This window comes from Homarus americanus, unplaced genomic scaffold (assembly GCF_018991925.1).
Source record: "Homarus americanus isolate GMGI-L3 unplaced genomic scaffold, GMGI_Hamer_2.0 scaffold51859, whole genome shotgun sequence".
Classification (NCBI taxonomy): Eukaryota; Metazoa; Arthropoda; class Malacostraca; order Decapoda; family Nephropidae; genus Homarus; species Homarus americanus.
This window is the reverse complement of record NW_024711292.1, coordinates 19,092,879-19,107,141: the sequence shown is the minus strand read 5'-3', so window position 1 is coordinate 19,107,141 and position 14,263 is coordinate 19,092,879. Positions and strand designations below refer to the sequence as shown.

The 14,263-nt window shown below is 42.2% G+C and overlaps 1 protein-coding gene across 1 annotated transcript in view; it reads left to right on the top strand.

The window, feature by feature from the left end:
• Positions 1-14,263, top strand: part of LOC121857525 (sulfide:quinone oxidoreductase, mitochondrial-like) — a 227,048-nt gene that overhangs the window by 116,755 nt on the left and 96,030 nt on the right. Inside the window, exon 7 of the mRNA XM_042353643.1 lies at positions 5,678-5,767. Within this exon, the coding sequence (XP_042209577.1) occupies positions 5,678-5,767 (90 nt within the window). The remainder of the gene's footprint in view (positions 1-5,677; positions 5,768-14,263) is intronic.

Sequence of the window (14,263 nt, the reverse complement as noted above, 5' to 3'; positions counted from 1 at the left end):
CGGAGTCGGAGTCGGAGTCGGAGTCGGAGTCGGAAGCATAAAAATTTGAGGAGTCGGAGTCGGAGTCGGAGTCGAAGGTTTTGTCTTCGACTCCACAGCCCTGGTTATCTCGTAGTCAGGTGTGAAGCCGACCCACTGTTGTTCCCAGGATGGACTGATTCGAGCCTCCTGGTCAGAAGATGGCCGTCAGTTCCCAGGGGTGCTTATCTCACTGGTGGGTCGCGGCTTTCACTGATACTGTTTAGTGCTGAATTCACTGGCTTAAACACTGTTCAACACTGATCCCACTTCTCTCCGAAACGAAATTGCCACTTTTGATTATGTTGATATCCCGGTGGTGAAGATGGGTTGGGGAGAGGGCTTTGGGGAATGGGCTGAACATTGGCCAAGGGGGGCAGCAGCTGCTTAGTGGGAGCAGCGCCTGAATAGGTCTTGACCCTACGATGGTCAAGGATTTTGTGTGTGTGTGATTTTTTTTTTTTAAGGTGCAAGCATTGCTTACTCCCTCTCACTTTCAGCTGCCGCCACTTGCTAGCTCTCGTGGCGAATGGGGAAGCAACTTGCATCAGTCTTCCCCTGCCAGTACACAGCCTCCTCACCATCAAGACTCCTGCTGTGCCTCCTCGTAGCAACACACTGTAACTGGGTGCCTCGTGGGTCCAGGCTAGATCAGCAGAGGATCTCGGAATAGCAGTGGGCCCCAGGGACGGCGCATAGGCCCACTGGCATGTCGATACATCCTGGCGCCTACCAACCACCGCCCTGCTGCCTCCTGGATTAACCTTGGCAGACATAAGGCCACAGGAGTAAACCCCAAACGAAAAATCTGCGGTGAAGCCCTGCATCAGGCAGACATGCTTACAGAGCTCCAGTAAGACCCCAACGGCGGTATAGGCAGAAGAGGTGACCAATATGGGAACCCAGCGACTACACCGGTAGACGAAAGCAATGCCTGATGGACAGGTTACTAAGGCGAAACCCAACAAACTGGGCTATCGGCAGTCCATTGCAACTCTCCCTTTCCTCAGTCATTGCAACACATGCACCACTGGATCAAGAAAAGGGAGAGCCAAGATGTGTAGCTGCAGCCTGCGCTCCTGTCTCACCTCTTAAATCAACTCATGTACAGTCATCATCCAGCTCATCATACCTCTCGTCGTAGTCATCAAACCCCTATACCCCGAAAAAGTCTATTGTGATGTATGAGTGGCGACAGGGACAGGCAGAAATGACTGCCGGGAGTCTCTAGTCACAACTCTGCACACAGGCGGCATAGATAAGATGGACGTTTATGCACTGGGATCTAGGCAGCAGTGCAATCCGGTCCCGTTTGTGCGACTGAGCAGCCCTTTCGAGGAGCCACTCTGCTCACCCCAAATGGGGAGGGGCTAGAAAGGGTGCCCTAAACATAGCCTGCCTAAAACAACCAACTTGACCGGGAAAACTCACCCTGTAATGTCATCCTTATGCGGTCAAAAACACAAACATAATCACAGATCCAAACAAAAACAAACTATACAACCTCTTATGGTTGCTGCATCGAATGTCAGGACCCTTTTGGATACTGGCACAAATGAGTGTCCTGAATGAAGAACTGCCCTTGTGGCAAAAGAACTGGCTAGGTATAACATCGACATAGCAGCCATTATAGAGCGTTTTTTTCTCAGCTGAGAAAAGATGCCCTGCCCCCTTCTCAAGAATTACAGCTAATTGGCGGCTTCAAACCTGTTTGGTTTTGTCCTGAAGTAATGATATATTTACACACAATTGCAGGGTCTCAATTGTTTCTCTTACTATTGACCAAACAACATACACGACAATATACAGTATTGTTTCACACTTTTGATCTTTTTTTTTTTTATTTCTTTGTGGTTCTTTATTTTTTTATGACAGTGATACCCCGATTTACGGTGTCAATTGAACCCACGGGGTACCGCGTAACACGAAAACCGCGTAAAGCGAACAACAGAACATATGGGATTAATTCCAATAGAGACTGGCCCGACCCACAAACTCCACTTTTTGACGACACAAAACTACGTTGTAGTAAAATTATTATCTTAACTTTATGATGGTATGCACACACACATAATATAGAAGAGAAATATCAATAATAGAATAATATACTGTACCAGGTAAAAGAAAAATCAAGGTTTAACACTTATGTCAGGTTAGGTTAGGTTAGAAAAAATCAAGGTTTAACACTCACCTAAGGTTAGGTTAGGAAAAGTCAAGGTTTAACACCTACGTAAGGTTAGGTTAGGTTAGGAAAAATAAAGGTTAGGTTTAACACTTACGTTAGTAGAAGAGATGGGTCGGCATACGGGGATGGAGGCTGGTTCCGAGGCAGAGGGCAGGCTACTGGCCCTCAGGTGAGTCTTCATCGGTGTCATCCACTCTTACTAGTGCCTCCCTGACAAATCCCTCAAAGTCATCTTCACTGTCTCTACCTCTGTCACTATCACTGGCTCGGGCTGGCTGTGGTGGGTTGCGGGCGAAGAACTCGGTAATGCTTTTTTGATGGCTAGTGTTGATGTTGTCTTGATACACCTTGATGTACGGCTCCATAGCCTGCACCAGCCGGGTATGGAAGACTTCATAGCGGTCATCGTCATGGTCGTTAGAAAGGAAGAGCTTCAGTTTCTCTGCACACTCGATGGCACCCTTAACATTACTATGCGTTAACTCGTGTTTTTCTGGGGTTGACGCACCACCTGCCTCTTCACTGACGTGATCATCTTCCAACATCACCTCCAGGATGTCTTCGTTGGTGGTCTCGGAGAAGCCTTCAGCTGTAATACAATACTGTGAGCAGCTTCTCTTGCAAGGTCCAATGCCACTGTAACAGACTGAACCTCACCAGTCACAGGTTGACTCCGCCTCTCACCTGGGATACCATGTAACACATGCCTCCATGCGTGACGAATCGTAGCTACAGACAGCTGATCCCATGCCTCCACCAAGAAGTCCACAGCTTGTTTGACGTTAAATTTTTTCCAAAACTGTTTGACGAGAACTTCTTGATTCACCACCGGTTGTGCCTTGTCCTCGTCCCCGTCGCTTTTGCTCTCGCTCTCGCTATCAGTTTCACCCAGCTTATGCAACTCATCCTTGGGTGTTAGTACAGTCGTTCAGGAGCCTAAACTTCTTTGCAGAGTATGCAGCTTTCACATTGCATATCAACTCCTGGTCCATGAGCTGGATTAATGACGTAGTGTTGGGAGGAAGGAAGACCACTTTTACGTTGGGGTGACGATCCATAAGTAGTGGCGAGTGTCCTGGTGCGTTGTCAAGGAGTAACAGAATGTTGAATGGAACATTTTGTTGCTCGCATAATTTCTTCACTTTGGGAACAAAACAGTCATCAAACCAGGAGAGTGACAGAGCAGAGAACATCCACGCCTTACGTGCGGTCAGCCAGTGGACATTAATCTTGCTCATGTCCACTTTCTTGTAGGCGTGCGGCTTGCGGGCTGTGTGAATCACCGATAACTTGAGTTTACAGGTACCGGAGGCATTGGTGGTAAAGAGGACGGTGATGCGCTCCTTCTGCAACTTCTGGCCCCGAATCTTGCTGGCAGACTGGACAACGAAGGTCTTGGTAGGTAGCTTTTTCCAAAAATAGACCGGATTCTTCCATGTTAAACACCTGGTTGTCGGTGTACTGTCCTTCCTCCATAATCTCACGTAAAAATGGAGGAAAATCTCTAGCCGCCGCCACAGTCAGCACTCTCTTTTTCACCACCAATGTTGATGTTGGTGATCTTGTTCCTCTTCTTAAACCTATGCAGCCAACCAGAGGAAGCATTGAAGGGTTTGGGCTCTGCAATTCCCATCTTACGTGACACTGCTGCGTACAGTTCACGGGCGTATTCTTGAACGGTTTGCCTGTCAACCGCCATGTTGCGTCGCGCCTGACGAATCAAGTAACTCGCCAGCAAATTTTCAACCTTTAGCAGCACCTTGTTCTGGCAATACTTGATCATTGAAGCACCTGCAGACTTTGTGATTCTCATGTGTTCTTTGATTTTGGCTGCATCCTTCTTAATAGTACGAATCGTAGATTCGTTGACTCCATGCTGGCGCGCGAGATCAGTTTGACGTATTCCTTTCTCCAAATCATGAATGATCTGGTATTTCACTTCGTAGCTTAGGGAACGTCGTATCTTCTTTGGCTTAGGGCGGCTGGGTCCAGGTAATGCAAGGTCTTTCTCTGGGGGCAGTGGTCCGGCGGAAGCCATTTTACAGAACAATGGATACTGGTTTACACGGTGTGACCTGGAGGGATGCAGCTGACATGGCTAGGTCAAGTGTCGTCTTTCCTCCCTCCCGCGGGTGGACATGTCATATTACTTTAAACCAATCACAGCTAGCGGCGGAGGGAGGTAAGGATGCGTGGCCCAATCACAGTCCGATACGTCATATGACGTCACTGATAACGCAACAGAGACATCCACTGCGCAATCTATCCGCGCGGTTTGCCCAAGCGGGAGAAGGCGGGAGCGTCGAATCTAAAAATAGCATCGTGCCAGACATTCTACGCGTATATGAGTAGATGCACCGCATAAAATGAAAGTCCGGTTCTGGCGACGTACTGCGTAAATGTAGAATCGCGTAAAGCGAAACCGCGTAAAGCGGGGTATTACTGTATTATTTTTATTATTTTATTTTAAATTTCGTATTTTTCATTATCAATTTTATTTACAGGTACTATAAATTATTATTATTACATTTTTGCCCCCCCCCCCCTCCCCCCAGGTCGCGATGTGGGTCAGTGACCTGTGCCCGGGTGGGCTAATCCCCGTAAAAAAAAATGAAAATATGGCCGGGTTTATTCATTGATCCGTTGTATAAGTGCAAAAGTAGCCCTATCGAGCCATCATGTATCAATTAATTTTAAAATAGAAATTATAATGTAAAATGTTATAAGACAATGGTTTAGTAGTGCTGTTAATGTGTGTGCTGTGTAAGTGTCTTGGCATGTCACCTCACCACCTGACTCCTGAACAAATTCTTCATCAACTTCTTCAAATCCTACAATGTGCTTGGCAAGCTAAAACAAACACACACACACACACGCACACAAATTAAGACAACAAGCATCCAGTGAGGGTCTTGTTGTGTGACTGCATGGAGGTGAATTAAAATATTAGCTGTTGAGGAGCTTATCACTTGTCAACACTGGTGCATGTAACCACTCCTTTCCACTCCATCTCTCTAATTATCCACATCTTTCTGCTTTCTCACTCCATATTTTAAATGTTATATAACGTAATGTTGATGGGATACAACTTTGCTCATTTATACTTATATTTATCACAATCTCCCTAAAAATAATTTAGATTTCATGTTTATTCAAGACATCTTCAGGTCATGAGACCCACTAATCCCCCACCCTACCTCCACCTGACATATGAGTCAGGTCAGGTCCCCTCAAAAAATATTTTCATCTCTATTCAAGACATTGAAAAAAAAAATCTCTCGATTTCCAACCTTGGAAAATTTGTTGCTAAAGCCAAAATTTTGGGGAAAATTCAGGGCTCTGAGAATGATTTTCCAAGCAAATTTCAATTCCAGCTATCAGAGATTTCCGGGTTTGAGGGATTCCGGGTAATGGAGATATTACTGTACGTATTTTAATTCATATGTACCTCCTGTATATTTTTCTCCAAAACAGCATGGCAAGCGGGACAAAGCAAACATTATTTACAATACTTCTCTGCCTGTTATCTTTGGCATTAAGAAGTATGCTGATGCATTATGGAAGGTTAGTAATGCTGATATGTACTGTATTTTCATTTAAAATAAGAATATAATTACTGTATGTATGTGCAGATAACTTTAGATGCTTGATTAAATTGTGTGTTTGGAGATATGGGGTAGGATCAGACTTGTTTCCATATTGGACAGAGTGTCTATTGTGCAGAAAAATGGATGAGTTGACGGTTGGAATTTTTTCGTAAGTTGGCAGGTCAATGGGTAAAGAAAAGGCTTAAATTCACTATGGTATGTCCTGACGGACGTAGGGTCAGAGCAGGTCGTAAGTACCGATGGACGTAAGTCCATGCAGTCGTAAGTCGGGGACTACCTGTACAGTACAGGGATGACCAAAACTTAAAATTTACCCAATATAGCCTATCACAAATCTAAACATCAAATAGCTTATGGCAGTTATAGTAAAATTTTACCCATTAATTAATATAAATGGTGACATATCCCAGTGGTTCATTAGTGAATCATCATAACAATAACAGCACTATGTTGTCGTATTTAGCTAGCATCAGGCATTATAAAAACAAAGTCCAGACAATGTCATCACTTCTAAATTGACTCGTATCTCCATCTAGTACTGATATATAATGTAAATTCTCTAAAAAAAAAAAAAAATAGAGAGAGAAAGTCTACTTGGTAAGAATACATGACAACTGAGCTGGTGTGAACCTGGGAGTTTCTTATGTCCAAAAGAACATCTGAATGGAGTAAACTGCAGCGGGCCTATTGGACCATACTGGGCAGTCCCATTTACACCCAACCCCTATCGCTCATGTATCCATCCACCCAACCTATGTTTGAAGCTGCTCTTCACGGCACATTTATTCACTTAGAAAATGTCCATGACTTAGACCATAAAAAACACCCTTAAAACTTACCTGAATGTGGCATTTGGGGTCTGAGAGGCCATCCTTTCTACTACCTATGATTGCAGTGATGAGTTTGAAACTGGTGACATCGTTGCAAATAACGGTCCTGTTTCTAGAGAAATAAAGTTATCTCGACTATTATAGCAGCACTTGAAACTTTTATTACAAATTATATATACTGTATCACTCTCCGAACATGGCAGAGTGTATTTCTTGTGTTTGCCCAGAACTGTCAACTCGTCCATTGTGCAGTATGACTGCCCAGGCAGTGGTGAGTGCCTTGTGATGTGATACTCATGGGTGGCCTGGCTGTGAGTGATGGTCCATTTTCTTTTCAGGTAAGTTTTTCTGTATTTTGATGAACTAAACTATTTGCATTTTTTTCTTCTTAAAAATGATGATATGGTATTTGGTTTTGTTATAGAATATGTATACAGGTATCCCTTGTTTAGTGATCAGGATTTGTTCCTGGAAAAACCGGTCGCTAAGTGAAATGATCACTAAGTGAGGGGAAAAAGATAAATATTTGAGGATCAGGTCGGTGGACCCCGGACTTGATCATGAATGCCGTCATTGAGACGATTATCTCCAAGCCTCACCCTTCCTCAAGTCAGGAGACAGGACATGTGACCTGATTCCTTTGTTTTATGTCTTTCTCCCTTGCCTTGTTCTGTTAGTTAGCTGAAGAGGGTTCTAGTATTTGCCTTTTATTTCCCCTACTTCATATACTAGTGTGACCATTACATTTTTGGAATATCATCTACATATTATCGGCTTACTCGCAATGTAAGTGTTACATTTATTTATTACTGTAGTATTTATTTTATTGTTATTTTACTGTACTGTACTGCACTGTATACAGTATACAGGATACTATTTTCTTTATTTATAAGCCACATTACAGTACTGTATTGTAATGATGCACACTTGGAGCACAGAATTCCCGAGTTTTTCCAAATTCCCTTCCAAATTTTTCCCAGAGAGTTGAAGATTGTTAAACCAAAAATTGAGGATCATTAAACAACAAAATGTGTTAAAAAATTTAAGTAACTAAACCGAATATCACTAAGTGAACAATCACTAAAAGAGGGATTCCTGTATTTAGAGTGTTGTATGAAGATGTAATGGTGAAAAGTTGATAAAGGTAGGAGTTTACCTGTGAACTTTACAACGTGGCATATGGTCCCATACTGGACACAGCAAAGCTTGGATGTCTGATTTGGGTCTTAGAATTTTTTTTTTTAATTTCAAAATTCAGTAGACTTTTGTCCTATTTTATTTGACAGCATCTTTTTATCTTTCTGTTTATCCAAAATGGCATTTGTCTTTTTTTATGTGGGGAGGGGAGATGTGAACAATATCTGATTCCTCCCCAAATATGACACCAGTCTGTTGAAGGAGCAATTTCATTAATCTGTCAGTTTCAGATGGTTAAATGTGTTTCTGCAAATTGAGCCATCTACCAAAGCTAGACAAATGGTTACATTAACAAACCATGTAAACAGTTTGTATATACAGGTGTTGACTGTTGTATGATGGATATATATACGATCGATCAGTTTTATGGTGTTAAAAAATTACACCATTTACTGCTATATAAAGGTTTCATGTGGTTGCTGACTGAAGGCTTTTCCTGCATTATTACTGCCATAATGACAAGGCTTTTCCTGCATTATAACTGCCATAATGACAGCTGGGGGATTGTAACTTACACTCGCAACAAAAAGTATCGGTGCATACTGTAGTGTGAAAAATTTGAGACCAGTGACGATAGGTATTGGGAAAGGCGAGTTGTTCCAGCCATATGTTGGCAGCCCTGGTCAAGTGAAACAAACCGTTATAAATAAGGTCAGGAAGTGATAAATAGACAGTGTGAAATATGAGGAGCTCCCTGAACAAAATTATTTGTGATACTTGTGAATATTGCCACAATAATTTATGCTACCAAAGAAACCACTCAACCTGGTCGTCCTGAGGGGTGGTGCAGCGTGGACGGCCGCTCCGAGACCTGTCGTCTGTAGCACCAGTTTCGAGGTATCGCCGAATCCATCGTGCAGCGGTGTTCCTGTGGACACCAACCCACTGGCTAATATCTGTGACGCCGAACCCTTCTTTATGAAGGGCAATAATAGTTCCTCGTGTTCCCTCTGAGGTTTCCATGTCGTCTGGCATGTGTAGATCTCTACTGCTTCATATTGCCTCTGTTTTATACCCACGTTCACCGAGACCGAACCCTTGCTCATCATTCAGTCAACACAAAGCAACAATCTGAAAAGAGGAAACAAACACACTGATTGTCAGCCATATGGCAACACCGAGTGGAGGGGGGGGGTTATGAGGATACACTTACCAACCTTCCCGACATATCACAGTGTATACGTATCGTTTCGGAAGTCGTCGATTTCAATTTATTAATATCAATATACGATTGATCATTAGCGATGGCTTTTTGAGGTCCTTTCTCCTATCGTATAACAGTCGTTGCCTTTATATAAATTATACAGGTGTGCGGGTGTAGGTATAGTTTAGCATGATTGTAGGGTCTTTATTTAGGCTACAAATTTCCAGGCCATTGAAATAAAGACAAATTGTGTGGGTAAAAACACCCCCAAGAATTACGAAATGAAACCTAACAAAACCTGACTTTACCTAACTTAACATTGCCTTTGTCTTGACGATTGTGCACCATTTCATAAAAAGCTAAGTGTTTATCTTTACAATAATCGTTGTCTACATCACATTTTGGACACTGCAGAAGTTTGCAGAACACCATAGGCCTTGAAAATGTCAATTGCAGCATATTTATTTACAAAAAACATGTTGAATGGTCTGCAATTCTGAGAAAGAGCATCTTTTGCTCAGAAACCATCTTGCAACTGACAAATTCCAATTCAAAAGCATGAGCATGCACAAAGAGACTTCCACTGATTGGCTGGACATACAGTATAATGAAGTGAGTAAGAAGTCAACAATATATCCAACAAACTTGTTATTGTGAAATTAAAGGACCTCTAATTTGTACTTGAACAGAAATCGTACAATCAAATACAGTGATATCTCCGTTAGCTGGAACAATTCGTGCAGAGCTCTTTCGGGAATGATCTAGGTAACCAGACGACTCTGTCAAAGCTGGAAAAAAAACCTCGTCCCCAGAATTTTCCAGAATTTTCCGGGTAACGGGAAAATGTTCTTGGAAGATCCGGAAATTGCCCTTTACATCATCTCTGGAATCCAGAAAATTATCCCTCATCCTCAGAATTTCCAGAAAATGCGCCTGATTTTCATCTCTCAAACCCGGAAAAAAATCCCCCATCCCCGTAATTTTCCGTGTATTGGGGAAAATTTTCTCTGAATTTTTGGGAAAGTGTTCCCCCTGGAAAATTTCAATTTTAACTATCAGAGAGTTCCGGGTTTGAGGGATTCCGACTAATGGAGATATTACTGTACAGTAAACTCTTTAGAGTTCGGACCTTGTAAGTCCGGATTTCCAATAGTCTGAATCTCGTAAGTCCGGACCCTTTAAAGGTAAGAAACATTTGTCCAAACCCTTAAATATTTGTTTGAAATTTTTGCCAACAAGCAATTCCTTGGCCACTTTCCTTCTTTGGACCCATGAGTGAGAAGTTTATTCCCCCACTCTTGGAATGAACCCGCCCATAATGATGCACTGTGATTGGTTAGCTATAAGTTCAACACACATTCAGCCACAAAAAAATGGTAAGCTTCTAGGTAACATAATTCAAACAATGGTGATGGTAATCCTCCTGGGAAGAACAGAAGATGAGCGCGTTTTACAGTAGGCTCGCAACTTACGCCAGGGTTACGTTCCTGGGACTTGGCGTAAAGTAAAAAAAAATGCGTAAAGTCAGAAACACTTCTAAATTGTCCTTAAATCACTACAGTACAGTCTGCATTTACGTGGTCAATTGAACCCGTGGAGGTCCGCGTAAAACGAGAAACGCGTAAATGAAATAACAGAACACATGGGATTAATTGAAATAGAGACTGGGCCAACCCCCAAACTCCACTTTTTCTGACACAATACCTAAGTTGTAGTAAAAATAACATCTTAATTTTATGATGGTTTGCACACACAATTAATATTTAAGAGAAATACAGTCTCCGGTTACTGTCCATTCAAATAATGGACTCAACTCCCCCTGCCCCCTCCCTCTTCCCACGCTCGCTGGCTCTTCCCTCTCTGAGAAATGTTTGGGAAAAAACACTAGGCTGTTTAGTAATGAAAAATACCTCAGACTAAAGTTAGGATAATATAATTGACATTGCTGGTTTCCTTGCAAGACTGCCAATAATTTGAATATAAACGTCATATATTTTGCACAAAAGATAAAATTTTTGCTCTTTCTAATAAATTCTTAAATTACATCTAAAATTGTATGTCTAATGCAAATTTTAGGATGTTTATATTTAAATTAATCATCATCTTATAAGAATTCCAGCAATGTAAATTATATTCTGGCCGGGTAATTTCTATGAATTTTATAAGCTAAAAACAAATCTCTTCAGTAAATAAACAAATTATACTTCACCCGCGTAAATGATGAAATTTAAAATTTACCGCGTAATTAAAACATTTAATTCTGGCAAGGTGCAGCGTAAATGACCAAACGTGTAAAAAAACCCCGCGTAAATCCACACTATACTGTATATATACACACATACATATACACTAGAACTCATAAATCACTCCAGTAATGTGATACAGGTGACTAATATTTATATCTTGTGCAAAATATATGATGTTTATATATTGAAATTATTAGCTGTCTTGCAAGGAATCCAGCAATGTCAATTATATTATTCTAACTTTAGTCTGAGATATTATATAAGATCAAAACTGTAAGCCTAAAACCACCAAACCCTGGCTGGGAGGGAGGGGCAGGGTGAGGTGAGGTGTGTTTATTTATCAGTCCTTAAGAGTGACTGAGTTTTTCTCTTATAAAATCTCACTTAACTGACCTGGGAGAATATTATTTACATTGCTGGGATTCTTCTATGATATTGATTAATTTAACATGCTAAAGTTTGCACTAGACATGAAAATTTTGAGTTTGAAATTGGAAATTGTAAACTAACCCCTGGGGTAATCAGTGTATAGTTGAAACCTCGTAAGTTGCGAGTCTACTGTATGTGACACTCACTCACTCACTCTGCTGCTGCTTTTATTATTATTATTATTATTATTATTATTATTATTATTATTATTATTATTATTATTATTATTATTATTATTATTATTATTATTATTATTGGCCTCCAGCATCCCCCAATAGTCACACATTCGTCACCATTTTAATGCCTTACAATTAAATAAACTAATACATAAGTAGCTACCCTAGCTGTGTTGAGTTAGTTGAGCTGCAAATCTATGCAGGATTCAGTGACTTGCCTCATAGTCAATATCTGTGACCGTTGTCGGCTTTGGGACCGACGAGCTCGTTCCCATGAGGCAGAGCAATGCAGACCTAAGCAGAGAGAAGGACAGTCGACATCTCAACCAGGCTGTACCATAACTTCTGGGCTGCTGCTTCTGCTCCAACAACACCTCCGTCAGTCTTGTGTAGAAACTGTCTTGCACGTTGTCCCATCCTGCTGGAGGTTGTGAACACCAGAGGAGTGAAGCTGCCCTGATCTACATTCTGAATTCTCTGCTCGTACGCCCGAATCTTGTTGTTCTCGTTCATCTTGTGCGGCCATGGGGTCGAATATCCTGGCATCAAAGAAAGCTCGCGGTCCCCTCGTCCAGAATCCTCGTACGCTGATGTCCACACAGGCTTCGTTAGATATGTTGGAAGTCTTGTGATGGAGGTTCTCACTGCCCAATGGAAGGAAGATCGGTGCCACTGTGATGTATTGGCAGATTTCCTTCAGTAAATTTGCTGTGAGATCCTATACAGCTCCTCCCCGACTTACGACCACCCATACTTACGACCTGCCTCGGTCATACCAAAATTTTGTCAAATGACATATTTTCTAGTCCCAACTTCAGTACACAGAGAAAATTTTTGTTTGTAATTCACTTTAAAATGGCTGGCAAGCTTAAAAGTGAGAGTTTTGTGGTGCTGAGAAGAAAAAGAAACACCTATTTTCGATTTTCTATGTAACACACCTTGTTACACACCATAGTGTGGTCATTGTTATAAGATGAGCCACACACGCATTGGGAGAGAAAACCTTCTACTGGCCAACCATACCTTAGAGCAATGGCATCTGTGAATTCTTGTTTATTTATGCTGAAACCTTTTGCCCTTATCGGTATTGTAATTAGCCAGTTCGAGGCGCCCACCTCCTGCGCTATAGCTACTTTTTAAAAAAAATTTTGCCAATTAAAGTTTATCACTTTGGTCGTGTTGTCGATCTGTCCTAATGGACCGTTGAATATTCTTTAACTCCTTGGTATCCACCTCACATGATGCATTCTGAGCTATTATGTCCTCAGTGAGGGCTGCTGAGAGCTTGACTGAGTTCTGATGTTCGTTACAGCAAGCTCCTCTGGATTGGTCATTCCCATTCTTACCAGTCTCAGTGGAAGTGCAAGGATTGACCATTCTGCTGGGGTTAAGTGAAGATTTTTGGATTAAAAATGATGCTGATGGCTTCTTCCAGGGGGCAGAGAAGGTGTCCAATATCAGGGATAGTGCACATCAGGTAATTCCAGCGATGCTCGACTCCATGGGTGAATGTCTTATGTGGCTCTGTTTTAGCAATAGGTATCAGACAGAGCTTGGATTTCCTTCACCCACTCATTTACCTTTCCAGTTACATACTCGATCTTGAATTCATTTGAGCTAATTACCGCACCTAGGTGTCTTTGGCTCTCCTTTGGTATTTTGACCTCACTTCCACCAAACACCTCCATTGCCCGTTCATAGTGTTCTGGCTTCACAATGAGGAAGGACTTGCTGGCATTTGGGTGGTAGCCTATTTATGGACCACGTGATGTCCTCCACTTTTCCTGCTCCTGTAAGGTCGTCAGCATAAGCCATGTGTTTGGCCTCGTTCGTTTCATATTTATTGTGTGTTGGAGCACAGACAGGCCTAGTGTGTACATTCCCATGGTGACAGGATCCCCCTCACTTAACTGTATGGTGGTATCTTCTTTTAGGGCCTTGAAGCTTGTTATAAAGAGGTCTGATGGGTTCCTATAGGTGTTTTCAACATACAGTGCAAAGCTTGGGCACTTGATCTTGATGTTGTTCAGTGTAGCCTTGCGGTTGATTATGGGTTGATTATGTTGAATGCGTTGGAAGCACCAACCAGGAGTACTGCCTCACAATCTCACTGCTCAAATATCTTTCTCATGGCGTGAATAGCCGCTTCCTCTTCAGCCTGGTGGCCAGCACATACTAGCAGGTTCCTTGTAGCTGCCCTGACATAATTATTTACCACCTCCATTATGCATTTTCCAATAATCCATCTCAGCACTTCCCCCACACCTCTAGGCCTACATCCTGGATTTTTATGCAGGGGAATGAGGCGGCAGGCTGTTGGAGCATGGAGGTGATGGCAGCACAGTGTTGCTAGTTTTCTTGCAAGGGCAGCGGTGGCATTGCAGAGATCACTTGCTGTGGCACCAAAATTGTTAGTGCTGAGGATGACTC